A 25,756-nucleotide genomic window follows, 5' to 3' on the forward strand; every position below is an offset into this window, starting at 1 on the left:
CTTTCAGACAGGGTCTCATGTTTTATACCAGGCTGGCCGATCTCACACTGAAGTCTCCCTCCTTGCTTTTCCCTCATGTCTGTGATTACAGGCATACACCACTGTGCTTGTCTTCTTGGTTGATATGGGGTTTTGCTCCAGTTTTTCTTTTTGCCTCAAACTATCTTCAAACTATGAGCCTCTCAAGCTCAACCTCAGAAGTAGCTGGGATTAACAGGTGAAGTATATATTGAGAAGGGGGATAGGGGATCTTGCTAACTTTTCCAAGCCTGGAGACCATGGTCCTTCTTCATCCATCTCTCCAATAGCTCGGCTTACAGGCATGCTGCACCACACGCAGCTCCTCTGAAATCTTACCTTCCCTGGAAATACGTACATAGAATTACAATCTATACGGGGCTGGGAGCGTGGTCTAGTGGTGGAGTGCTTGCCTAGCGTGCAGGAAGACTGGGATTTGATTCCTTGGTACCACATACATAGAAAAAAGCTGGAAGTGGTGCTGAGGCTCAAGTGGTAGAGCTCTAGCCTTGAGAAAAGCCCAGGCCCTGAGTTCAAGCCCCAGGACTGGAAAAATAAATAAAAGAATTACAGTGTACGAATGTGAATTACATTAGGTCAAGGTGGTTTAAGAATATTCACCATTCACACTTGAAGAAACTGTCTTCCTCTAAGAGTACTTGGGATGCCATGAGCCATGACATGTTTGATCTGAAGGCCCTGCATCCCGCTTCTGTCCGTTTTGGGGGCTCCATGTGGGGTACAGAGGGGAACTGGGAGAGTGTCTTCGCTGGTGTAGTCCAGCATCTGGTGTCATGAGCTCCCTGGAGCTGGGTGGGTCGGGGTGAACCATCGGCTCCAGATGGGAAAGGGGATGTGGCGGGGGGTGGGGTGGGGGGTGGTGACAGGGTCCCGCAGAGAACAGGGGGACAGGTGTTCCAGGCAGAGGGGCTGATATGCAGGAAATTATTTTTTTTTGCCAGTCCTGGGGCTTGAGCTCAGGGCACTGTTCTTGGGCTTTCTCCACGCTTGTGCTCTACCACTTGAGCCCCAGCACTACTTCCAGCTTTCTCTGTGTGTGTGGTACCAAGGAATCGAACCCAGAGCTTTGTGTAGGCCATGCTCCCAGCCCCAACTTTTTTTTTTTCTGGTCATGGGACTTGGACTCTGGACCCGAGCACTGTTCCTAAGCTCTTCAGCTCAAGGCTATCACTCTACCACTTGAGTCACAGCGCCACTTCTGGTTTTCTGGTGGTTAACTGGAGATAAAAGTCTCACAGACTTTTGTGCCTGGGCTGGCTTTGAACCGTGACCCTCAGATCTCAGCTTCTGAGTAGCTAGGATTAGCCACCAGCGCCTAGAGTCTTTATCTTCCATAAAGAAGTCTTTTGTTGTTGTTGGTGGTGGTGGTGATGGGGCTTGATCTCAGGGCCTGGATGCTGTTCCTGGACTTTTGGCTTGAATTTGGGGTCTGGATGCTGTCCCTGAGCTCTTTCACTCAAGGCTAGCCTTCTGCCACTTTCAGCCACAGAGCCACTTTCAGTTTTCAGATGGTTCAATGACAGTCTCATGGACTTTCTTGCCTGGGCTGGATTTGAACGTGGACCCTCAGATTTTAGTCTCCTGAGTGGCTAGGATTAGGAGGATTAAAGACGTGAGCTAACCGCACCTATATATACACATTATATATATATATATATGTATATGTATATGTATATATGTCCCTTGACAACTCAACCACAGACATTTACAACAGGCAACCGTCTTCAATAGACATTTCTTTAAAGGAGTCACACAAATAGCCAACAAGTGCACAAGCTATGCAACATTGTTAATCAAACACAACTAAATATTACTTCATACCTTCTAGGATAATAAAAAGAGACAGAAAAGAATAAGTTACCTGGCATGTGCTGCACAAATCAGCAGCAATGGTTTACGCCTGTAATCCCAGCTACTCAGGAGGCTGACATCAAAGGATCAAGGTTTGAAGCCAGCTAGGAAAGTCCAGGAGATTCTAATCTCCAACGAACCACTAAGAACCAAGGTTGCAGGTGTAGCTCAGCTGACAGAGCACCAGCTGTGAGCAAGCAAGCTGATGAAGAGCATGAAGCCTGGGGTTCAAGTCCTGGTACAAACAAAATGTGGCAATTTGGAAAACCTGAGGTTCCCAGGGTGGCATGGATCTCACTTTTGTGGGCACTGAGGATTCTTAAGGGTCGATTTTATGGGTGTTTCCTGTTTTTTTTTTTTTTTCCCTTGCCAATCACAAGGCTTGAACTCAGGGCCTGAGCACTACACTGGGCCTGGGTGTTGTTTCTGAGCTCTTCAGCTCACAGCTATGGCCCTGCCCCTTGAGCCACAGCCCCACTTCTCGTTTTTTTAAGTGGTTAATTGTAGATAAAAGTCTCATGGACTTTAGTGCCCAGGCTGGCTTTGAACAGCGATCCTCAGATCTTATAGCCTCCAGAGTAGCTAGGATTACAGGCCTGAGCCACTGACTGCATCAAGCACTTCCAGCTTTTTCTGAGCCACTGACTGCATCAAGCACTTCCAGCTTTTTCTTTTCTTTTTTTTTCCAGTCCTGGGCTTGCGCTCAGGGCCTGAGCACTGTCCTTGGGCTTTCTCAAGGCTAGAGCTCTACCACTTGAGCCACAGCACCACGTCTGGCTTTTTTCTATGTATGGGGTACTAAGGAATCGAACCCGGGTCTTCATGCATGCTAGGCAAGCACTTTAACCACTAGGCCAAACTCCCGGCCCCTTCCAGCTTTTTCTAGCCACCAAAAAGCCAGAAGTGGTGCTATGGCTCAGGTGATCGAGTACCAGCCTTGAGGAGAGCAGCTTAGGGATCGCACCCAGGCTCTGAGTTCAAGCCCAGGACCCACACACACAAAAACCGGTGAGCTGGCTCCCAAAAGGCCTCCGTGGCCGGTGTCGTGTGGCGAGGCATGGCCCCAGCTGCTGAAGCAGAGCCTGTCTTTGAAGGAAGCCGTCTTTTCTGATATCTAGACGGGGATCTGTCTGCCTCGCCCAGGGCGCCCCCGGCCCCCGTGCTTCTGTCAGGACGGCAGACAGGGCCAAGCCCCGAATGAACACCCATGACTGGCGCGCCAGGCCCCGCCGCGCCCGCCCCACTCCACGGACGGCCTCGAGGGACAGGCTGGGGCCCGCAGCTCCCAATCCTCCTCAGGGCCACGCCCATCCGTCGTTCTTAACCCGCCCAGCCTAGCTCGGAGGCTCCAGACCCAGGAAAGGCCCGGAGGTCATCGCTCAGGATGGGCCAGGCGGCCCGTACCCCAGCTGACGGACCACAACACGGATATGACACCCAACGGGAAGGCAGGGTGCGGGGCGACGAAGCCGGAGAGGCCCCCAAACCACAAAGGAGCCTCAACTCCCAATGACTTCCGCCTCCTGCACGCCCCAGCCGAGCCCTTATATAGGCGAGCCCTACGGGTCCCCAGCAGGACCACGCCCAGCGCAAACGCTAAACCGCCCCGCCCAGGCTGGCTTGTGCAAGGTCTGACATGCGCAGTGTGCTTAGCTGTCTTAACCATTGCCTGAAAAAGATGATCTTTTTTTTTTTTGTCATTTTCTTTTAACCTTTTAATTTCCATCACCCATCAATCCTATAAAATAGAACTGGAAGACGTCCTGAAAAAGAAAGTCTAGACGGTAGACCATTTCTAGGCACATCAGGCATTGACCCGGGCATGTTGTAATGTCGGGGGGTCCTTCATTCTTCTTTTCGCGGCATTTGGACAACAGACAGAAGCGGTAGCCAATGAGCTTCGCCCAGGTGTAGAAGTGGGCGAGACTAATACCTTAAAGGAACCGCGGCCTGTTAGCAGACCAGAGGGTGACCCGGATGATGGCGGCCGGCGCGGCGCTAGCCTTGGCCCTATGGCTACTACTGCCGCCAATTGATGTGGGAGAGGCGGGACCTCCGCCAATTCAGGATGGAGAGTTCACGTTCCTGTTGCCCGCCGGAAAGAAGCAATGTTTCTATCAGTCTGCGCCTGCTAATGCAAGCCTTGAAACCGAGTACCAGGTAGAGGGGTCCCCGGTGCGGGAGCCAGCTGGGGGCAAGGGCGTGGCTAAGCGCTAGACCCAGGCTGCTGGGAGGGCGGAAGGGGCGGGGCCAGCGCCTGAGTGCACTGGAGCGAGCTCGGACGGGGCGTGGCCTCGCGCTAGGACAGTGAATGAGGAAGGCGGGGCTAAAGTGAGACAACCGGAAGGGCGGGACACACCGCATGGACAAGGAACCATTCAGAAGAAACTTCGGGTGGGCGTGGCCAGATGCAGAATGGGGCGGGGCCACCTCCTTCAATAGTTGTATTAGGCGTCTCGGCCTCATTTGGGCGGTGCCTAATAAAGGGCGTGGCTAGGCAAAACCCTTCCAGGAGTTTGCGCGGGGGCGTGGTCTGATGCCAAGAATCCACTGGCGTTTTACCAATGAGGGCGGAGCTTGGCTCTGGGACAATTGGTAGGCAAGACCTGGGTGGTAGGTGTTGGTGTCAGGGCTCAGCTAGGCCCTTGGTTTATGTGGATCAGTGAAGTTTGGATCAAACCTGGCCATCATTGGCAGGCTCCCCTGGTCCACCCCTACCTCTCCTCCCACTCTTACCTGCCCCCCAGGTGATCGGAGGCGCTGGCCTGGACGTGGATTTCACGCTGGAGAGTCCTCAGGGCGTGCTGTTGGTCAGTGAGTCCCGCAAGGCTGACGGGGTGCACACGTGAGTTAAGTCCTGCTGCCTTACCTGGGTTTGGTTACAGCCCTGACACTCCCCAGTGGCCTCGGGTTACCGTCCTGCCTGCCCTAGAGGCCAGCTGGCCAGGCCCTCAGGCATGTCTATGTGTCTGTCTGCTCAGGGTAGAGCCTACAGAGACTGGGGACTACAGGCTGTGCTTTGACAACTCCTTCAGTACAATCGCGGAGAAACTGGTGTTCTTTGAGCTCATCTTTGACAGCTTACAAGATGAGGAGGAGGTGGAGGGCTGGGAAGAGGCTGTGGAACCTGAAGAAATGTTGGCTGTCAAGATGGAGGACATCAAGGTGCACCTAGGGGCTGACTGTAGTCCACACCTGTAATCCCTGCACTGGGAGGCTGAAAGTTTATGGCCAGGGGCCAGGAGTGTGGCCAAGTGGTAAGAGTGCTTGCCTAGCACACACGAAGACCTGGGTTCGATGCCTTGGTACCACAGACATAGGGAACAAAAAGCCAGAAGTGGTGTTCATGCTGCTGTGACTCAGGTGGTAGAGCTCTAGCCTTGAGAAAACCCAAGGACAGTGCCCAGCCCTGGCTCAAGCCCAGGACTGGCAAAAAAAAAAGTGCATGGCCAGGTTAGGTTAGGCTACAGCTTACCCTCCATCTTTGGCTGGGGTCCTCCTCCAACCCCCGACCCCCCCCAGGACTCAACTTCCCCAACTTGATTTTAATATCAGCTCAGTTAAAACAGTAACTCATCTCTAAGTATAAATCTTGTTCAAACTTAATTCATATTGGTCTCAATATTTTAGCAACTGGATGTTGATAGTAAATTATTTAGCGGGTTTTTTTTTCCCCCCTTTGGTGCTGGGATTTGAACCCAGAGTCTCACACATGCTAAACCTCTGCTCCACCACTGGGTTCCGTTCCCCATCGCAGTCAGAAGAAACTGAGGCCCAGAGAGGTTCACTGGCTCAGGAATGGTCACCCAGCCAGTGAGTGGCAGAGGGGGAACCAGGTGGAAGGGGAGACGGTGCTATCGGCTCTCCTGCCTAACATGGAGTCCCGCTTTTAGAAGCCTGCGCTTTCTTCTGCAGGAATCCATCGAGACCATGCGGACGAGACTGGAACGCAGCATCCAGATGCTGACGCTTCTGCGGGCCTTCGAGGCACGGGACCGTAACCTGCAGGAGGGCAACCTGGAGCGGGTTAACTTCTGGTCAGCGGTCAACATGGCAGTGCTGTTGCTGGTAGCCGCGTTGCAAGTATGCACGCTGAAACGCTTCTTCCAGGACAAGCGCCCGGTGCCCACGTAGCCCCCGCCCTGGAGGACTGAGGACAAAGCCAGAGGGCGTAGCAGGCATGTGGCGCTTGGTGACCCTGACTTAGTTTACCGCAGGAGGAGCTGTGCAGAGGAGGGGTCACAGGCCCCTCGGGGCCTCCCTTCCCAGGCAGGGCAGGCCCAGCCCTCCAGCACCAGGCTGAATTTTCTAGATGCTGCATGATAGGGGTGGCAGTGTGGGAATGCAAGCTGTGTGAATTTAATGCTATCCCTTTGTTTTCTTTTTGGTTCCAGTCCTGGTGCAGTCCTGGTGCTTGAACTCAAGGCCCGGGCATTTGAGCCACAGCTCCCCCCCCCACCCCGTTTTTTTTTTGTAGTTTAGTAGAGATACAAGTCTCATGGATTTTTTTTTTTTTCTTTTTTCTTGCCTGGGTTGACTTAGAACCGTGATCCTCCGATCTCAGCCTCCAGAGTAGCTAGGATGACAGGTGACAGCCACCAGTGCTCAGTTCTGGCCCTTACTTGAAAATGTGCCTTAGCTCAAGTCTTCCAGGTGACGAATCAAGTCTTCCCTCCCTGAGGCCTCCCCCCACCCCCCCAGCCAGGCCAGTGTGGAGAAGTGCCTACTTATGGGGTCCCCTATCTCCAGCCACCTTCCTTCTCTCCTAGACTGGGGGAGGCGGGAAGGATACATGGCGACAGAGCTGAGGGATAGTCACTTTATTTGATAGAGGGGCCCGTGGGGGGGCAGCTGGGGGAGTGGGTGTGGGGGGGTCTGGTAACAGAACTCCAAGAGGAGGGCAGGCAGGACCACCCTGTCTTTCTGCAGGGGGCTGGCGGGGGTGGGGCTCTGCCTCCAAGAACAAAGAAGCATCCGGCCCAGTACTGGAGTCAATAAATTATGGTCAGAAAATCACAGGGCCTGTTGATTGGGGCTGGGGAGGGGAGGACACAGGCTGCAGGGGACAGACCTGCCCCCCCCCCAAGGGGCAGCCAGGCAGTTGGGGGGACTGGGTGGGTGTCTCCCACGAAGCTCAGAAGAAAGGTCTGGCGGGAGCCGATGGAGGTGGTCGCCTGGCACAAAAAGACAAATCAGAAAGCAAAGTTTGACCATGTCTCCGCTGGCGCACGAGGCCTGGGCCCTCCGAGAGGGAGGGAGAGGGGGGGAAAGGGACTTTTGGGGGGGTGTAAGAGCTGGGCCTGGGCTGTTGGGGTGGCATGGAGGTCAGGCTATGGGTTCCCCATTCTTGAGAAGGCGCAGAGCTACCCCCCATTCCCAGAGCAAGCAGCCCCAGAGCTCAGTCCCCCACCCCCAGCCACAAGGTGGAGAGGTTCAGTTCCACCCCTGACACAAAAGGCCCACACAGCAGCCACCAGAAACTTCTTCCCTTTATTTAGTTTATTAATAGGATACAGAGCGCAGGCACTTACAGTGGTGAAACTGAGCGAGGAGTGAGCCTAAGTTCTGCTCAGAGAGGGCTGCCCCGAGCCCACCCCGGGAGGGGCCCCACACCTCTTCCCCACCCACAAAGAGCCCAGGAAGAAGAGGGGGGCTGAGGGCGGGGAAAGGCCAGCCCGGGCTCCCGGGCTGGCAAAGGCACCTCTGGCAGCCGAGGCAGCATGTACAGCGCAGGCCAGGAGAGCAGCCATGGCTGTGCGGGGCCCGGGGGAAGAACGGGAGGTGGGCATAGTCCCGTACCCCCAAAACCCCTGCAGGTCTCAGGGCCTTGGTAGTCCAGCTTCCCTGTTCTACCTGGGCCTCCCTAGCCTTTGAGGCCTGGCAGAGCCGCCATGCCAGCCTGGATTCTTCCCTCAGGACGGCGCCCTGGCACAGGCCAGCCCCCACGCTGCCACCACGCCCCCAAAGTGCAAAGCCCCAGCACCCTGTGCCTGGGGCTTCTCAGTGCGGTGTCCAGACAGAAATGGGGGCCAGGCTAGGGAGGAAGGAGGTCCCCCCCAATCCCAGGAGCCTGGTCCCAGCATGGGGCAGTGGAGGGGCCCAGACCACGGAAGCTCCTGCACCCCGACAACGCGCCCCCACACAGCCTAGTCGAGCAGGGAAGGCTCGGCTGGGCGGATAATGGTGGGCCGGCTGGGCGCGGCCGGGGGTCTTCTGCTGCAAAGAGAATAGAGACAGACAGAGGGGGGGCAGTGAGGCTGGAAGCAGAGCAAAGGCCAGCGCCCCGCGCCACCCCCAAAGCAAGCTCCCTGTCCGTGCCCCCCCAGCTGTTGCATGGCCCCCCCGAGTTAGAAGACAAACCAGCAGCCCGGCGTTACCCTGACTTGACCGCACTGACAAGGGTTAAAGGACTTGGGCTTTTCTGGGGCTCAGTTTCCTCACCGGGGAGCCGGGTAGGGGAGCGGGAGGCAGGTGGTGAGGGCCCTGGGGTGCAGGCTGCGGTGTGGGGTGCAGGCTGGCTTACCTGGGCACTCCGGGGGGGACGCCCGGGGGAATGCGCACGGGCCGAGACGGGATCTGAGGCGGCGCCGAGAAGGGGTCATTGTTGGCAAACACGCTCTGGGGTCCCGGCCGGGATGGGATTGGGGGTGCAGAGAAGGAGGCGGCAGGCCCCACGGGCACGGGCGTCAGGGGGGGCCCTGGCGTGGGGCCCCGCACCGCAGGTGGCCGGCCCGGAGGGTGAGACACGGGCCGCCGCTGGGGTGTGGGGCTGCAGGAGGGAGAAGAAGGGTGTTGGAAGAGGGGGCCACACCCAGCACTGCCCCCCCACCTGGGCCTCCTGGGCCCCCACCCATCCCCACAGCCCAGCCCGGCCCAGCGAGCCCGGGGTCCTTATCTCAAGTACGTGGCACCCCCTCATTCTCAGCGGGGCCACCACCCCGAGGCACCCCATGCCATCCTTGCCAGCCGGGCATGCTGCTGATCTAGAACCTTCTGGAAGGTTCCCCATGCCCCAGGACCTGTGGCCGGCGGAGCTCTGCAGCCAGGTGTCGTCCACGGGCGGGGGCACGGGCGTGGACACCGTGCTGGTGCTGATGTCTCCGATGATGCTCAGCGCCTCCTTGAGCGCGTGGTACATGCGCAGCATGTCGTCCCGCCGCTGCGCCTGGTCGGCCGACTCCTCCATCAGGCTGCCTTGATCGGCAGAGGAGTACAGGTAGGCCAGCAGCTCGTGGTGGATGAAGGCCTTGGTCTGCGGGGAGGCACAGGCGTCAGCGGGGAAGCCCGGGTGGGGCGGGGGCCGCCGCAACAGAGTGGGTGCCCAGTAGGATGACACTTGGGGTTCTACACCAGCACCCCAGGGGAAAAAAAAATGAAGGCAGATGCTGTCATCCCAGCTACTCAGGAGGCTGAGAGCTGATGGAAAGTCCACGAGACTCTAATCACCAGGGAACCAGCCAAAGTCAGAAGTGGTGCTGTGGCTCAAGTGGTACAGTGCCAGCCTTGAGCACAAAAGGTCAGAGACGGCATCCGAGGCCCCGAGTTCAAGCCCTGGGAGTGGCACAAAACAAACAGCTTTGGTGTTTCTTGTAGAGTCTGTATGGACCAGGCCACGGCTTCACTGGCAAGACTGCATGGCTAACATGCTTGAGGCCCTGGGTTCAAAACCCAGAACCAGAATTAAATAAAGACAAAAATCCACCTCCCGTCACAATGTGCTCAAATGACCTTCCCACCACCTCCCAAGGTCACAGATCTCATTCCTCCCATCTTATCATCTGATCTTTCCCAGTACTTGTTTCTTTCCTTCCTTTTTTTTTTTTTGCCAGGCCCGGGGCTTGAACTCAGGGCCTGAGCACTGTCCTTGGGTTTTCTCAAGGCTAGTGTAGTGGTCTGCCATTTGAGCTATAGCATCACGTCTGGCTTTTTCTATGTATGTGATACCAAGGAATGGAACCTAGGTCTTCTTTATGCACGCTAGGCAAGCACTCTGCCACTAGGCCAAACTCTTGGCCTGCTTGTTTTCTCCTAGTGTATTATCTAACTGCGCTTCTTTTAAGCACTCTCTTTTTAGGGCTTGAACCCTGGGCTGGGCATTGTCTCCAAGCTCTTCTCTGCTCATTTACTTGCTTTTCTGAGAGACAGGCTATGGAGCTGAAGCTGGCCTGGAACTCATGTGTAAATCACCACATCCAGCTCTTCCTCAGTTATTCCTGATATAGATCAGCCAGGCCCTGGAGACTCACACCTGGAATCCTAGCTACCCAGGGGCTGAGAACCTGGAGGGTTACAGTTTGAGGCAGAAGTCTGCAGGACACCATCTTCTAATTCACCAGCAAAAAGCCGGACTGGAGGCATGGCTCAGCTGGTAGAGCACCAGCCTAAACAAGTAAGCTTGAGCCTGAGGTAAAGAGTACAGGTCTTTCTGTGGTGGTGCCCCTGAGGCCAGGTTCTCGGGGGCGGCACACGGGGGGGAGAGGGGGGGCACTCACATTGTTGATCATGAGATGCATGATGGTCTTTGGCATGAGGTCGCGGATGGACTTGTTGATAATGGCCACGTACGAGTCCACCAGGTTGCGGATGGTTTCTACCTGCCGCTCCAGCTGCGGGTCCATGGAGAATGTGTTCTCCTGGGCGCCGTCCTCGTTCTCTGCCTGTGAGGGAGCATGCGTGGTGAGGAGGACTGGTGGCCCCAGGGAGCCTGCCTGACCCTGGCAGGAGCTGCTTCCCGGGCCACCTCCAGGCCAGAACAGCAGGGACACAACCCCCCCCCCCATCTATACCCCAGGCTGTGGCTTCAGCTGGAGAACCTTCTGGACCCGGTGCCCAACTGCCACGAGCCTTCTCCTCCCTGCCCTGGGCCGGCTGGGCCTCCGTTTCTTGCCTGGTCCTTCTCGGGGTAGACCCCGGCTCGCAGGAAAGAGGCCTTCCAGCTGTCCACGTCCTCCTGGGAGTCACAGGCCAGCTCGATCTGTCGCAGGTCCTTGTAGACATTCCTGGCAGGGAGACGGAGACCCTGGGCCGTGGGTTCTGTCACTCCCGCCCCGCCTCCCAGAAGGCCACACTGGGTGCAAACTGCTTTTCTTTTCTCTTTTTTGTACTGGTCCTGGGGCTTGAACTCAAGACTCCAGGTATACTGGACCTGAGCTTTCCAGCTCAAGGCTGGCGCTCTATCACTTGAGCCACAACTCCACTTTTGGCTGTTTAGGTGGTTCATGGCTTTTCCTGCCCAGCTTGGCTTTGAACCTCGATCCTTGGATCTCAGCCTCCTGAGTAGCTGGGATGACAGATGAGACACTGGCGTCCAGCTTGACTGCTGAAGACTCCCCCGGGGCCATACCTCCACCAGCACTCAGTCCTAGTTCAGAATTAACCCCGCCTGGGCCCCCTTCCCCGGCACTGCCTGCTGTCCCCACTGAGCTACCCAAAGCAGCTCACACCCAACAGGAACTGGTCATCTAGCAGACGCCGCCTCTCCTTGCTGGCCAGCAGTCCCTCCATGAGATGTTCCTCCCTCGGCCACCAGAGGGCGCCCCCCCCTCTGCCCGGGGTTAGCCCCACCACCCCTCTAAACCATCCACGCCAGCTTCCTGCTTTGTGTGGTGCTGGGCTTTCAACGCAGACCCCACGAGGTAGGGTAGGTGTTTTCTAAGGGAAGCCCAGCCTGGCTTGGACAGCGATCCTCCTATTGACAGGTGTGTGTTGCCACACAGCAGCGCAGCGCAGCTGAGGAAGCTCGGGAAGGAGCTGGCCGTCTGCACCGGTCTCCCCCAGGCCTCCAGGGGGCGCTCACCTCTGCTCCGTGTTGAAGATGGCAAACACGTGCTTGTTGGACATGAAGCCCTTCTCCACGTCGCGGATTTTGAGGTTGTCCAGAGGAAGCATGTACTTCTTCTCCTTTTCCTGAGGGTGGAGTGAGAGGAGGTCAGAACTCCAGGCCAGAGGGCACAGCAAGGACCAGCCCAGGCTCTCACCCCAGGGCCTTTGCACATCTAGGGTAACTGTTGAGATCTTCAGGTCCTAAAATTGCATGTACCTCTATCCTTCAGCAGCATCAGCAGAATGCCATCGCCCAGGTCTGCTCACAATTGTTTATCTCCCGCCCCCTCCCCCCACTATGTGTGTGACATCCAGGGATCCAGGGACAGCTGCAGAAGTGCCCCTGCCCATAATGGCTGCAAGCGGGTAACCTCATGAAATTTGCCCATAAACCTGCTTAAGAGAAAGGAATGGGCTGGGTGCTGGTGGCTCACGCCTGTCATCCTAGCTACTCAGGAGGCTGAGATCTGAGGATCGAGGTTCAAAGCCAGCCTGGGCACAAAAGTCTGAGAAACCCTTATCTCCAGTGAACCACCAGAAAACCCTCAGTGGCACTGTGGTTCAAGTGGCAGAGGCCAAGCCCCAGGTCTGACAAAACAGAGAGAGGAATGAAGGAAACAGCACAACTACCTCGTTACCACCTCTACACTTAGCTTGCAAACGTTTTCGCTTGTCACCTGGAAATTCCAGAAATAATGGAAAGTTGGAACAGTATGGAATATGACCCTGCTTCTGCTGGATCCCCCGTAATGGGTGCGGAAATTGTTTTGCTTAAAGGACTGACGACCTCTAGCTGAGCTGTAACAGGCAATGCTCTCACAAACCATTATTTTCTGCTTCTGTAACTCTGCTTGCTCGCTTCCTTGCACGTACATATTACACCTGCACGTGGTTTTGGGGTTTTTTTTTTGTGGGTCATGGGGCTTGAACTCGGCCTGGGCACTGTCCCTGAGCTCTTCAGCTCAAGGCTCCCACCCTACCCTTGAGCCAAGCCCCACTTCCCGTTTTCTAGAGGTTAATTGGAGATAAGAGTCTCAGATCTTTTTGTGCCCAGGCTGATTTTGAGCCTAGATTCTCAGATCTCAGCCTCCTGAGTAGCTAGGACTCCAGGCGTGAGCCATCCCCAGGCTGGCTTGCACGTAGTTTTTAACTTGACAAACCCTGCCCCGTTCATGGACAGGGCTACCCTTTGTTTTGGGATGTCCTTGGGAGGTCAGGACAGGATACTGGCTGGCCGGTGAGTGGAATACTTGCCACTGGAATATTTCTTTTTTTTTTTCTTTTTTTGCCAGTCCAGGGTCTTGAACACAGGCTTAGGCACTGCTCTTAGGCTTATTAAGGGGTGAAGCGCTAGCCACAGCATCACTTCTGGTTTTTTTTTCCTGTGTACATGGTACCAAGGACTCAAACCCAGGGCTTTGTGCATGCTAGGCAAGAGCTCTCTCCCTAGGCCAAACTCCCGGCCTCATTCCGACTTTCTTTTCTTTTTGTCAGTTGTGGGGCTTGAACTCTGGGCCTGGGCTCAACGATACCGCCCTACCCCTTCAGCCACAGCCCCACTTCTGGTTTTCTGGTGGTTAATTGGACATAAGCATCTCATGGACTTTAGTGCCCGGGCTGGCTTTGAACTGAGGTCCTCAGATCTCAGCCTCCTGAGCAGGTAGGATTACAGCCATGAGCTATCAGCACCTGGCTTTTTTTTTTTGCCAGTCCTGGGGCTTGAACTCAGGGCCTGGGCACTGTCCTTGGGCTTCTTTTGCCAAAGGCTAGCCCTCTACCACCAAAAGTGGAGCCACAGCACCACTTCTGGACTTTTAGATGTTGTTCCTGAGCTTTTCAGCTCTCCCACTCTGAACCCCAGCACCACTTCCGGTTTTCTGGTGGTGAGACATAAGAGTGTCACAGACTTTAGTGTCCAGGTTGGCTTTGAACCGCAATCCTCAGATCTCCTGAGTAGCTATGATTACAGGGGTGAACCATGGGCACCCACCCCTCCCTCTTTTTTAAAGATAGACTCTCCCTGTGGAGCCTGGCTGGCCTGGAACTTGTAATCCTGATTGCTGGATTACAGACACATTGACAGTCATATACCACGGTGCTTGCTTCTCAGGAGCTTTTATTGCTTCTGTTAGAAGTAGCTCCAGGATGAGCGCTCTGGACTGGGCCAGGACCAGGGCAGGACCCAGGCCGAGGGGCCAGGCAGCCATGGAGGGAGGGAGGCCTATTCCTGCCCAATGTAAGCTGAGCCCAGGGGAGGGCGGGCCGCCAAAGAAGGCCGTGGTCACAGGCACAGTGTTGGAATGCAGGGCCTGGTCCCACCTACCTCTGGGGGAGGGGGCTTGGAACAAGCCAGGGGCCCTGGCAGGAGCTCCCCTCCCCCCCAGTCTGGACGTTTGCAGAGGGGCCTCAGCAGCCCCCGCCCCGCGGTGTCAGGAGGGAGAAAGCTTCCAGCCACCCAGCTAAGCCAAGTCACTGAGTCACAGGCCATGCCTCCAGACGGCGCGAGACGCCACATCTGGAAATGTTTAGAATGTAATTCCGCCCAGGACACGCTGCGGCTGCCTTCCTGCGGCCTGGGGCCCACAAGCCTCACACACACACACACACACACACACACACACACACACACAGGCACACACACACACACACAGGCACACACGCACGCACACACACGCACGCACACCGCACGCGGCCTGCAGGCAGGCAGGCAGGCTCCCCTCCTCCCATCCTACCCCCCCCCCGCCCCCCGCGTCCTCCTCCTATACAGAGGCCACCCACGGACCCCAACCCTTCCCCCCTCCCTCCTTGTCTCCCCACCCCCCCGCCTTTGGATTTCCTGAAAATCGACAACTTTCTCCAGATGCAAGCCTGCCTCGCCACGTCAGAAGAGACGGATGGACACGGCGGTGGTGGCTGGGGCGGCTTCCACGCCAGCACGAGGGCCACCCTGGGGACCCCCTGATGGACGGACAGATAGCCGGCCCCGCCATCCCAGTGTTCAGACTACCTGTTCAGGAGGCTGTGATGTGTACAGTAGTCTGCACACTGGTTAGGCTGGGCTCGGCATGCACATCAGAATGAGCCCCCACCCCCCCAGCAGCCCCTTCCTGGCACCCCCGGAGCCAAGCTGACCCCAGACAGAGGTAAGTGGCATCTTGCCCAAACCCCTTTGCAACAGGGGCGAAGACTGGCACAGAAGGTTCTGGAGTACACAAGGGCTTGGGTGGGAAGAAGAGGCAGAGGGCGGAGGAGGCCTGGGGCTGGGTGTGTGTGTGTGTGTGTGTGTGTGTGTGTGTGTGTGTGTGTGTGTGTGTTGGGGGGGGTCCCCTCACCCGGCCCAGCAGATGAAAATGTCCCCATGTTCATTTTGGAAAATAAAGAGATCCTGCCGTCCTGTCCTGCCTCTCTCCTGGGCTTCTCTGCCCCTGGGGGGGCGCCCCGGATGGGATGTGGTGGAGGAGACCACAAAATCTCACACTGCCCCTCCTGACCTCAGCCTGCTTTGTGTGGGGGACACACACAGGGCCCCATTCAGGATGTGGCCACGGGCCCCTGCGCTTCCGGTCTGGGGTCCCCAGGCAGGGGTCGAGGTCCTGTTTTTGATCCCTGGATGCGGAGGCACACCAAGGGATCCAATTCAGGGTACAAAAGAAAAACACTCCTAAGACTGGGCTTGTGTGGACAGGGGTGGGGGTGACAAAGAGCCCCTTTGCCAGAAGACCTCCCCCCTCCAATACCTCGGAGCCACCAAAAGGGAGGGGCAGAATAGTCTTCAATTTTTTTTGGGGGGGGGAGGGGTGTGCTAGAGACAAAACCCAGGGGCCAGGCACGGATGCCTCACACCTACAATCCTAGACACTGAGAAGGCTCAGATGGGAGGACTGTGGTTCAAAGCCAGCCTGGGCAGGAACGTCTATCTCCAACGAACCACCCAAAACCGGAAGTGGAGCTGTGACTCAAGTAGTTGAGCACAAAAACTCAGGGAGAGCACGAGGCCGAGTTGAGGCCCATGGACGAGCATCCAAATAAGCAACAACAGAAAACCCCGGGGATTCTCAATGTTGGGGTGCCACCTGGACCTGGGATAGTCTCGGCAGAGGCCTCCCAGCAAGCCCACAGCTTCTGGGACAGAGAGGGCCAGCCCCACCTGGTCCCCGGGGCCATATTCGAGAAGCAAGAAATGGGGACCAGAGTTTCCTGGGGGCGGGAGAGGCCGGGGACACATCTGCTTGTGTCTGCCCGTGATCTTCCAACCCCATCGGGCTGTTGGAAGTAGAATCTCCTCATTAAGGCGGACTTCAGAGTGGCCCTTGGTGGGGCACCCCGTGGGCATAAGTTCCTACAGCTAGGATGGGGGTGTGGCCTGATGTGGAGATGAAGGACCTTACCCCCTCCCCCTAATCACACCAGCCTGGGTCGGGAGGGGGACCAGGCATGGCCCATCCCCAGCTTCCTGGCAGGCCTATGGGTTTGGAAGGAGAGGGATGAGGCTGCTCTCCCTCCACTGGCAGCCTCTCTGGGGCTGTGAGCTTCCCACAGGGCGGGGCTACAGACACGCAGACCACGCCCCCCGGGGCCATGACAAATCACCACCTGCCTCCTCGCTGGCCCCCCCCTCCCCTGGGCCCCTGCCTGCCACACAATGCTCTCCCAAACCCTGAGGGCTACAGCTGGGTGGAATGGCCTTAGAAGTAATCAGAGGCATTTGGCCTGTCTCCAAGGACACCTGCCATGTCACCCCAAGGACCACAGACTCCGGGCAAAGCACTCCGGCTCCAAGAGGCTCCAGGTCACCTGCCCGCTACTCCATGACCCAGAGCGGGCCCAGGGCCCTGTGTCCGAATCACTGCTCTCTCATGGCGCCTGGTGGGGAAGTCTCTCCAAAGCAGGAGGAATGAGGGGAGGGGGGGTCACCAGGACAAGCCACTGAGTACATGCTGGAAGCCAGGCAGGGACAAGACAATCACCTTCCCCAGAGCTTGCAAAACATTCACTCTTCTGTCCAGTCTCCCACACGAGCACATGCCTGCAGGGATCATAGGGGCAGCAACTTGGCCCATGCAGGGGAATGTGTGAAGGTGGTGGCAGGCCAGGCAGAGCCCAGGCGCTGGTCATCCTGCTGGTCAGCATGGCAGCAGACGGCCACCAAGCTTGAGGGGATTTGAGGAGGCACCTAAGTGCCTTCTCTGCCCACACTAATGCAGCCTGGGTGCCAGTTTACAGAGGGAGACGGCGCCCCCCTGTGGGCGATCCGAACAACGACAAGCTGTCATCCCAAAGAAGTGTGGCTTCGTTTGCTCTGAAAATTATGAAGCTAGCATGCCAGGACAGAGGCTGGGCCGCAGCCAGAGGGCAGGTGCCGTGCCAGGCCTGGGCTCACACAGTGGCCTCTACATCTTCCGGCCTCAGCCGCTCGCGTGCTGGGATGGCGGGTGTGTGTCATTACGCTCCGCCCTGCCCTTTCCCGGTCTCCACTCACCTCCTCATCCTTGTACCAGGACAGCGACTCAGCCGTCAGCACAAACCAGTACTCCTTGGATCCCCCCTTCATCAGGCTGATGTTGTTGATGGTGAGCCAGCCCCTGCGGATCACCTGGAGGACATGGCGTGGTTCAGTGGGGGCCAGAACCCCGATGCCCCGGCCGCCCCCTCTCCAGCACAGCAACCCGTGCCCTCGCCCCCACAGCAAGACGGGGAAAGCCAGGGACGGTGGCACACAGCTCCAGCTCCAAGCCACATACCCGCCTCACCCCAAGCGTGCCCAGTTGGAAACCTGGAAGGTGCCTAGGTGGGTGTGCAGACAGATAAGACATACAGACATGAGAGCGAGTCCCTGGCATAGAGGTGGACTGGGGAATCTGGATCCTGTGGGCTCCTCTGTGCTCAAGGCTGGCTCTGCCAACACAGAGGTGAAGCAGATGCTTGCCTGGGGAAGGAAGAGGGGACCCCGGGTAGGGGTCTGGGGCTTGTGTTTGGGGGGCCGTGTGCCTTGTGAGCAGCTCTATTTCTCTGGTGAGCCCTCCCTTCTACTGGGCATCCCCACAGATGGCTGTCATTAGAGGGGCCATCCAGATCATCCAGTGGTTTTTGTGTTTTGTGCTAGTCCTGGGGTTTGAACTCAGGACATGGGTGCAACCCCTAAGCTTCATTTTGCTCAAAGCCAGTCACAGATACACTTCCAGCTTTAATAAAAAAAAAAAAAAATTATTGGCGATTAACTACTTGGGCTGGCTTTGAACCGCCATCCTTAGATCCCAGCCTCCTGAGCAGCTAGCATTCCAGGGATGAGCCAAAGATGGTGGCCCAGAGGACACTAAAGAGGCCATAAGGAGGCGAGGATCCCGTTCCAGGCTAGTGATGGCAGTTTGTGCTGAAGGACATTTTTTTTTTTTCTTGCCAGTCTTGGGGCTTGAACTCAGAGCCTGAGCACTGTCCTTGGGCTTTCTCAAGGCTAGAGCTCTACCACATGAGCCACAGCACCACTTCCGGCCTTTTCTGTGTATGTGGTACTGAGGAATGGAACCCAGGGCTTCAAGCACTCTACCACTAGGCCACGCTCCTAGTCCCTGAATAACGTTCTGGGTCAGGGCAAGGAGCCTCAAAGGTAGGGCTTGTGTAGACACAGCTGTCATCTGCGTGGAAGCCAAAGCCAGGCCTGTGCCAGGACTCACCTGAAGGCTAGGGGCAGGTAGCCTGGGGATGGGGCTGTTCTCTGGACTGGGAACACGAGAGGGGGGTAACACAGGCAGGGCAGCCTGTGTGTGGCCAGCCCAGCTGGGAACAGCTGTTCTCCCCCCCTCCTGTCGCTTCAGGGTGGGATCAGGCAGGAGACATTGAGCTGGGGCCTCCGGGGTCAGTCTGGGGCCTGGATGTCTTCTTGGCAGGCAATTCCCAGGAATTGCCTCACTTTGCTTACTTAACCTGCCCTCCCCACCCCCAGCCCAGGCCTGGCAACCCTTCACACCAGCCCTCAGCCCCTGCCCGCTCTCTCTCCGTGGTGACAGTAGCTACCTGGTGACAGAGGCCAGGAAGGTTGGGGATGGGGATAGCATTGCTTACCCCTTCCCCTTGGCCACCCTCACGACAACTTCTCCTCCCTTCATGACAAGAAACAGGGACAAGAGACCTAGCCAGCAAAAGGGACAAGCTGGTGGCCACAGCAAGGTCATGTATGTCCCGTAAGGACGGGCTGACAAACTCATGCTGGCTATTCTAGGCTGCTCTGGCTGCCAACTATGCCCTCCGTCCCAGGCTCCTCCCCAGATGGGTGACTAAGCTGGGGGCTCAGAATCCACAGGCCGAGCAGGAGCCCAGCTTCCGGAATGGCCCAGCCCGGGAGGGCAGAGGGTCGTAGAGTGGATCAAATTCATCCACAGGTGACACTGGAGTAGGAAACCAGGGGCCCTGGCATCTGGTGTAGTTTGCCCACTCGTGGGCAGCCTGACTGCCCCTCAGGACTCTGGCCTGCCAGCTTTTATCTGAGCCTAGGGGTGTTCAGAGCCAGCTAGCCAGGCTTCAGGGTGCAGGTCAGGCCCCTTTAAGCCACTTAGGGAGCTGCCTATGTGAGGGGTACAGCTCCTTTGTGGGGAGCAGCAGGTTGGGGTACATCTCTAGGGGACTGGGCTAAGGAGGAAGTTGGGGTGGGGGGGAGGGCCCTGAGGCCTGTGGAGGTTGGGAAAGGCATGCAAGGTGGGGGGGGGGGAGGAGAAGGAGGAGGAAGGGCCCGGGGCAGCATGAGCAATGGTTGGAAGCAGTGAACCCAGTCAAGTACAGGGAACACGGAGCCCCCTAGCGGCCAGGGCTGGCTTTGTGGCAAGGGTGGGGGAATCTAGGAGGAAAAGAATGATATGGCTGTGGTCTGTTTGTTTGGTGCAGGCAAGGGCTCAAATTCAAGGGGCTTTGGGAGGTGGGGGGGGGGGGGAATGGATGTGGGCAATGGGAGAAAAGCCTAAGGCAGATCTGTACTTCCCACCTGCTTGCCAGCTTGGCCCTGGGCTCATGAGCGGGCCCTGTCTGCACACGAAAAGACCCGGGAGGTTCCAGAAGGTCTCTGAGGGATCAGGGGTGGGGCCTGTCCAGTCCTCGGTGGTTGGCAGTGGGAGGATGTCTTGGGGAAGGGGGTACAGCTTGGACAGGATCAGTTCTTAAAGATGGGTCACTACTGGGCATCCCACAAGGAAGTGTTGCAAAGATGGAGACTATAATACCCTTTACAAAAAGGGCTTCACCAACCGACCCCGGTGAAGCTGCCCAGAGCACTGTGGTAAAAATGGGGGGACATGGCAGGAAAAAAAAAAAAAGCTAGTATCAATTAGTGATGTCTGTCCTTGGCAAAGGATAACATCTACCACGGAGGGTTAGTGGCAGTATCCAACTTAAAAAACAAATAAAAATACGGTTGATTTAGTCATTCCTGTCACGGAAGCATCACAGGGGAGAATTAAAAAAAAAATACCTAGATCCGTTAGTCACACTGGCCACAGAACGGGGAGTGGTGGAGGCTTATGAGTAAAGGATGCTGGGCTCGGGTTGATTAGCAATGTCTGCCGGGGCTGTACAATGGGAGAAAGGCACAAAGGGGGAGTACTGGGTCCCCCGGCCTTGACTGACAGGTGCACAGGCGGAAAAGAGCACATTTGGCAAATGAAAATCATGCTCTGATCAGCAAGTGATGTCTGCACTGGAGTCAGAAGGCAGAGAGGCAGAGGCAAGAATGAGAATGTGTTCCAGTAGCGCTTGAGCTTCACGGCCAGGGAGCAGAGGGGAGGCGGGGGCAGCGTCTGCTGTGCATTTGCCAGCCCTCAAACTACAGGATACCAAGGCTGACCCTTCACGAGTCAGCCGGAGGACAGGGCCTTCCACAACGATGGCGGTAAGGTTAGCAAATTTATGAGAGCAACAGACAACCAGGATGAATGCGTAAATTTGACAGACATTGGGGTTAGTTTGATTCTTTTGGAAAAAAGTTTTTTTTGTTGTTATTTTTGGAAAAAGGGACTGTTACAGGGCAGGCAGGGCCTCTGTCACTACTGGAAATCTCTAAAGCTTGCTACCACACTAAGCAGGTACTTACCAAGATCTCCCCCTTTGAGAATGCAAAGTTAGGGTTGTGGGTAAATCAAGTGGGCGGAGTAAAAGAGATGAAGGGGGACATGAGGGGACGGAGAAAAAGCAGGAAAAAGCACAACAATGGGAGAAGAGAGGAGCAGGGAGGAAAAAAAAACAGCAAAAGAAAAAAAATTACATGCTATTAATTATATTCATGGTGTTAATATTTAATTCATTATCATCTCACAAAAATAAAAGAAAAAGCAACAACATAACATTATTACCTAGGCAAGCAAAAAAAAAAAAATCAAACCAAACAAACCCCCAAAACAATTATAGTCATGCAGCGGTTACATTCTCTTTTCTATCTGGCTCTAGAATCATGCAAGATAAAAACAGCCAGGTCCCAGCCCCCACCCCCATCCTGCCTGAGGTGGAAAAGGGGTTGGGGGAGGGAATCAGTGGCAGAAATCTTGCAAAGCTGGTGTTATCTCTTAAAACTCTTAACACTGGCATTTTTAATGCCATAACTAGGCCTCTACTAAGCCAAGGTCTCAAGGCCAACCCCAGCCTTCTCTGAGCTGACTATGGCTTCCAGCTACAGGCTCTGATCCTTGGGACAGGAGCTAGGAAACCCAAATTTCCTTACAGACCCTTGGACACTTCTGCCTTGAAGATCAAGCCTAGCCTTCGCCTCTGATGTCAGGGCTGAATGTGGAATCACCCCTCCCTCCACCCCAGGCTTCCAGAGCGCCAGCCTGTTCCAGAAGAAAGGCAGACATTAAGTGGACTCCAGAGGCAGGCAGTGGGCAGCCTGGTGCTAGGGGACTGGCAAGGCACTGCCCATGCCAAGAACAGGGGGAGGGTGTTGGTTACCGCAGTGCCCTCCCACCCCCAGGGTAGAGGTGGGGGACAGAGCCCCGCAGCTACCTGGTTTGGGATGGCTCTCTTCTTGTTCAGCTGCGTGCTCCTCTGCTGGGCACTGAAACCAAAGCAGAGAGAGGATGAGAGGTGCAGGTGATGAGGGCCTTGGGGCTCTGGGGGCCCTGGCGGCCCGGGTTGGGGTGTTCTTCCCCAGGGGACAGATGCTTTCTGCATGCAAAGCAGGGTCTGAGGCCAAGTTTGGGCACGCGGAAGAAGCCAACCGATCTGGCTAAGCTGAGGATTTGCACGCCTGTGTTTGAAGCTGTCTGTGTAAGTCAATGAAAGCTGGTGCTTCAAGAGAGGGGCGCAGAAGCCACAGACTCACGTGGCCCAGGGAAACTTGAGCAGACGCCTGAGTCCTGTCTCTGATCCCAATGCCAGGCTGTAAGCAGCTCTAACACAAGGACCGAGCGAGTGGTAGAACATACCACCTTTCTGCCCACTGCCAGGGTGAAGCGGAGTTTCTACAAGGTTCTTGTCTACTGCCCTCCATCTCCCCCGCCTCTTTATTTTTACTTGTAGAGTGCTAAGGGTGAAACCTAGGGCCATGCACATGCTAGGCAAGCATTCTACCGCAGAGCCACGCCCACAACCACAAGCTCCGCCCCAGACCACAGCCATAAGCCACACCCCCATCCATCCCAGTTCACCAATAGAACATGGGCAGTCCAGATGAAGGCTACTGCTCTATGTGTGCAGTAACCTTATTTCCTCTCTCCCCTCCTTCCCTTCTCTCCTTTCCCTTTTTTTCCCCCCCTTTGAAGCAGGGTCTTGCACAGTAGCTCAGGGCTGGCCTAACACTTGCTATGAAGCTGGAGCTACTCTTGGACTCTATTCTTTTGTCTCTGCCTCTTGCTGAGGGCCAGGCATGTGCCACTGCTCCTGTCTCTGATTCTAATATAGTTTCTGCTCCAACAATCGTATCGCTGAGTGTAAACAATTTTAACTTCTATGATTTAGCTGTCATATTTTCTTATCTTATTGCTTTAGCTGGACACGGTATCAGAACATTATGAAATAAAGCAAAGCAGCATGGTTTCATTCCTCTGCTATTTGCCTCTGGGGTTGGCCTTCAAATTCAAGTTGTCTGTTGGATAAGGTAGGGGAGAAGAAGGGGAAGGGGAGAGGGGGAGGGAGAGGGGGGAAGAGGAAGAGAAGGAAAGAGAGGGGGAAGGAGAGGGGAGGAGAGAAAGGGGAAGAGAAAGGGAGGGAGGAAGAGAGATAGAGATGTTCTACCACTTTGAGCCACAGTGGTACGTCTGGCTTTTCTGAGTAGTTTATTGGAGATAAGAGCCTTGAAGACTTTCCTGCTCAGGCTGGCTTTGAACCATGATCCTCAGATCTCAGCCTTCTGAGCAGCTAGGATGACAGCAGGGTGTGGTGAGGTGGCCTGCACAGCTGGGGGCCAGGGAGGTCCTGGGATGACCTACTTCTGAAGGGCTTGCTGGCTCCTCTCCCTTTGCACAGACCTAAGTAGAGTGCTAGGTATCCTGGGAGGGAAGACAACCTCCTGCCCTCAGCCTGGCCCACCCTCTTGGAGGCGTGGCTTCCGGCTTCCGGTCATGGGGAAGACTCCTGTGGGCTTCCACTTGGCTTCTGTTCTCTGAGTCTTCTGCCTGAGTCTGTTCTGATGACCCAGCCCAGGGCCTGGCACTGGACTGGTTCTGACAAGACTGCTATGTAGCCGGGCATGAGGACACCCAGCCGCGGCGCCCCTGTTCACACAGCACGGAGAGGCACACAGCAGGCAATACCCACCCAGTGACCAGCTCCTCGGGATAATAGCAGCTGGGGAAGTGGGGAGGCCCCGGAATCCAGAGGAAAGAGGAGAGCGGTCAAGGGAAAAACAGGAGACAGAGTGAGAAGGAACGGTGGGGGAGGCATGAGAAGAGAGATGCCAGGGTAGGAGGAGGGGACCAAACCAATCAAGGACTTCTGCCATGGACACCTGGTGGCTGGGAACGTGGTGGTGGGGAGCTGCTCCTCCCAAATCTGGCCTGGGTGAGCCCCAACCCCAGACCCAGCAAGGACAGGTCAGCCAGGGCCTTGGGCTCACATGGGCTCAGAGAGGAGTTTCTGAGGATGCTTTCATTCATTCAGTCAGTCATTCAGTCATTCCACTCACTTCCCATGTGGCCAGCACAAGAGAGACGCTCATTAGCTCCACCTGCCTTGGGATTTCCAGCCCAAGCGTAGGCCACCAGCCTCGTCCCAGCACCCAAAGTGGCCCAACTCCTTCCAGAAGCCATCGACCTCTGCCCCAGGGCCCTGTACTAACTGCCTGGGCCTTGCAGAAGCCATTGGAATAAGCTGGGCGATGACCAAGCTGGGCTGATGGGATGGAGAATGAAATCGCAGACCACCCACCACCACCATCACTGTCACTACTACCCCCCCCCCCGCTCCTCCTCCTCATCATCTTCATCTGGCAGTACTGGGGTTTGAACTTAGAGCCACACACCCGCGAGGCAGTGCTTGCATCACATCTGCACCCCCTTTTGCTCTGGCTGTTTTCCAGATGGGGGTCTTGCTTCATGCCCGGGCTGGCCTGGACTGTGGTCTTCCTATTTGTGCTTCCAGGTCCACGGGCCACGACAGGTGCACACCATTAAGTGCTGCCGCCACGTTTCCCATGTGGCTGGCTGACAAGCGTGTACCACTGTGCCCAGCTACTGAGTGACACAGTCTTATAAGCTTATCACCTAGTCTTGCCTCAAACCACAGTTCTCTGATTTCTATCTCCTAAGTAGTTAGAACTGTTCACTTGAGCCATTGTGCCTGACTGAATGTTATTATTATTGTTGTTATTTTTGTCAGTCCTGGGGCTTGAACTTCAGGCCTAGGCACTATCCCTGAGCTCTTCAGCTCAAGGCTATCGCTCTACCACTTTGAGCCACAGCACCACTTCTAGTTTCCTAATGGTTAGTTGGGGATAAGAGTCTCATGGACTTCTGTGCCCTGGCTGGCTTTGAACCATGATCCTCAAATCTCAGCCTCCTGAGTAGCTAGGATGACAGGCGTGAATCTGTTTACCTATATCCTGCCTCAACCAGAGATCAGCCGTATCCAGGTGCCATGGTCCAGGTGTTTTGTTTTTTTCCCATGTGTGTGTGTGTGTGTGTGTGTGTGTGTGTGCATACACACATGCCAGTCTTGGTGCTTGAACTCTGGGCCTCAGTGCTATTCCTGAGCTTTTTTGCTCAAGACTAGCGCTCTACCACTTGAGCCACAGCTCCACTTTGGCCTCACAGACTTTCCTATCCAAGCTGGCTTCGAACCACGACCCTCAGACCCCAGCCTCCTGAGTCACTAGAATTACAGGAATGTCTATTATCGTTCAGCAGGTTCTGTTTTAAATCCCTCCTGGAAGCTGCAGAGCCCCTGAACAGCAGTGCCTAGGCCCAGGGCTGTTGTGATGGTCTGACTGGGAAAGGGCTGAGTTTGAGCCAAATAGCCTTTGGCCCACGAAAGGCTCTGAGATGTCCTGCAGGGAAAGGGCATGGCTGTGGCCCGCCTCATCCTTTCTGACCACAGGACTACTTTATTTCCTTCAATGAATCTGCAGAAAGCCAGTGACATGGGTAGCTGGGCTTCCCCTAGAGACCCAGACAGACAAGAGATCCTGTGAGGAAATTCCCAGCTCCATTGCCTGCCCTGGAGCCGGGTGTTGGGGTGGGAGGGGTTTGTGTGTGTGTGTGCGCATGCGCTGCCCAGCCAGCACTGCCCCGGGAGTACATACTTGGCAAATCCAATGAAGTCTTCGTGGTTTGTGTTGATGTAGGACTGCTCGATGTCGATGAGAAGCAGGATCTGGGGAGAGCCAGCGTCACAGTGAGTATGGACCAGCGGGAAAGGAGAGCCTCCACTTGCCAGCAGGGGGCGGCAGAGGGCAGCTAGCAATGGCTGGCCCCACCCACTTCAGCCTGCCAGGGTAGGGTGGATGTGGAGCACTGTAGGGAGGGAACTGAAGATGAGGCCGTCCCAGCTGCCAGTGGCTCTCCCTTGGTTCTCCCTTGTAACTAGCTACTCAGGCAGCTGAGATCTGAGGGTTGAGGTTCAAAGCCAGCCTGGG

General features: G+C 56.0%; 2 protein-coding genes across 14 annotated transcripts in view; one reads left to right on the forward strand and one right to left on the reverse strand.

Annotated features, from left to right (window-relative positions):
- Positions 1–3,833: 3,833 nt before the first annotated feature.
- Tmed1 (transmembrane p24 trafficking protein 1) lies at positions 3,834–6,705 on the forward strand. Its single transcript, XM_090337599.1, has 4 exons — positions 3,834–4,050; positions 4,638–4,735; positions 4,872–5,055; positions 5,806–6,705. Exons 1-4 carry the CDS (start codon positions 3,868–3,870, stop codon positions 6,022–6,024), a joined length of 684 nt encoding a protein of 227 aa, XP_090193725.1. The 5' UTR covers positions 3,834–3,867; the 3' UTR covers positions 6,025–6,705.
- Dnm2 (dynamin 2) overlaps positions 6,696–25,756 on the reverse strand; it is a 60,738-nt gene continuing 41,677 nt past the window's right edge. For 2 of the 13 annotated variants that reach the window (XM_090336523.1, XM_090336522.1), the window contains exons 12-22: positions 25,424–25,494; positions 23,443–23,472; positions 21,691–21,742; positions 20,786–20,797; positions 17,192–17,305; positions 11,687–11,796; positions 10,778–10,889; positions 10,383–10,547; positions 8,910–9,142; positions 8,414–8,659; positions 7,362–8,106 (exon numbers count right to left, since the gene is read on the reverse strand). In XM_090336523.1, the coding sequence (XP_090192649.1) occupies positions 8,037–8,106; positions 8,414–8,659; positions 8,910–9,142; positions 10,383–10,547; positions 10,778–10,889; positions 11,687–11,796; positions 17,192–17,305; positions 20,786–20,797; positions 21,691–21,742; positions 23,443–23,472; positions 25,424–25,494 (1,215 nt within the window). In that variant the 3' untranslated portion in view covers positions 7,362–8,036. Of the gene's footprint in view, positions 7,065–7,361; positions 8,107–8,413; positions 8,660–8,909; positions 9,143–10,382; positions 10,548–10,777; positions 10,890–11,686; positions 11,797–17,191; positions 17,306–20,785; positions 20,798–21,690; positions 21,743–23,442; positions 23,473–25,423; positions 25,495–25,756 lie in introns of those variants that run through there. The other 11 variants (XM_090336576.1, XM_090336569.1, XM_090336551.1 and 8 more) reach the window with 7 other exon arrangements.

Source organism: Megascapheus bottae, chromosome 1 (assembly GCF_031878675.1).
Source record: "Megascapheus bottae isolate mThoBot1 chromosome 1, mThoBot2.hap1, whole genome shotgun sequence".
Lineage (NCBI taxonomy): Eukaryota > Metazoa > Chordata > Mammalia > Rodentia > Geomyidae > Megascapheus > Megascapheus bottae.

Excerpts from the sequence above, each read along its gene's own strand:
- Tmed1 (XM_090337599.1), top strand. The coding sequence starts at position 3,868 with ATGATGGCGGCCGGCGCGGCGCTAGCCTTGGCCCTATGGCTACTACTG. Across the intron at positions 4,736-4,871 it reads AAGGCTGACGGGGTGCACAC|GGTAGAGCCTACAGAGACTG; the intron begins GTGAGTTAAGTC and ends CTGTCTGCTCAG. Across the intron at positions 5,056-5,805 it reads TCAAGATGGAGGACATCAAG|GAATCCATCGAGACCATGCG; the intron begins GTGCACCTAGGG and ends TTTCTTCTGCAG.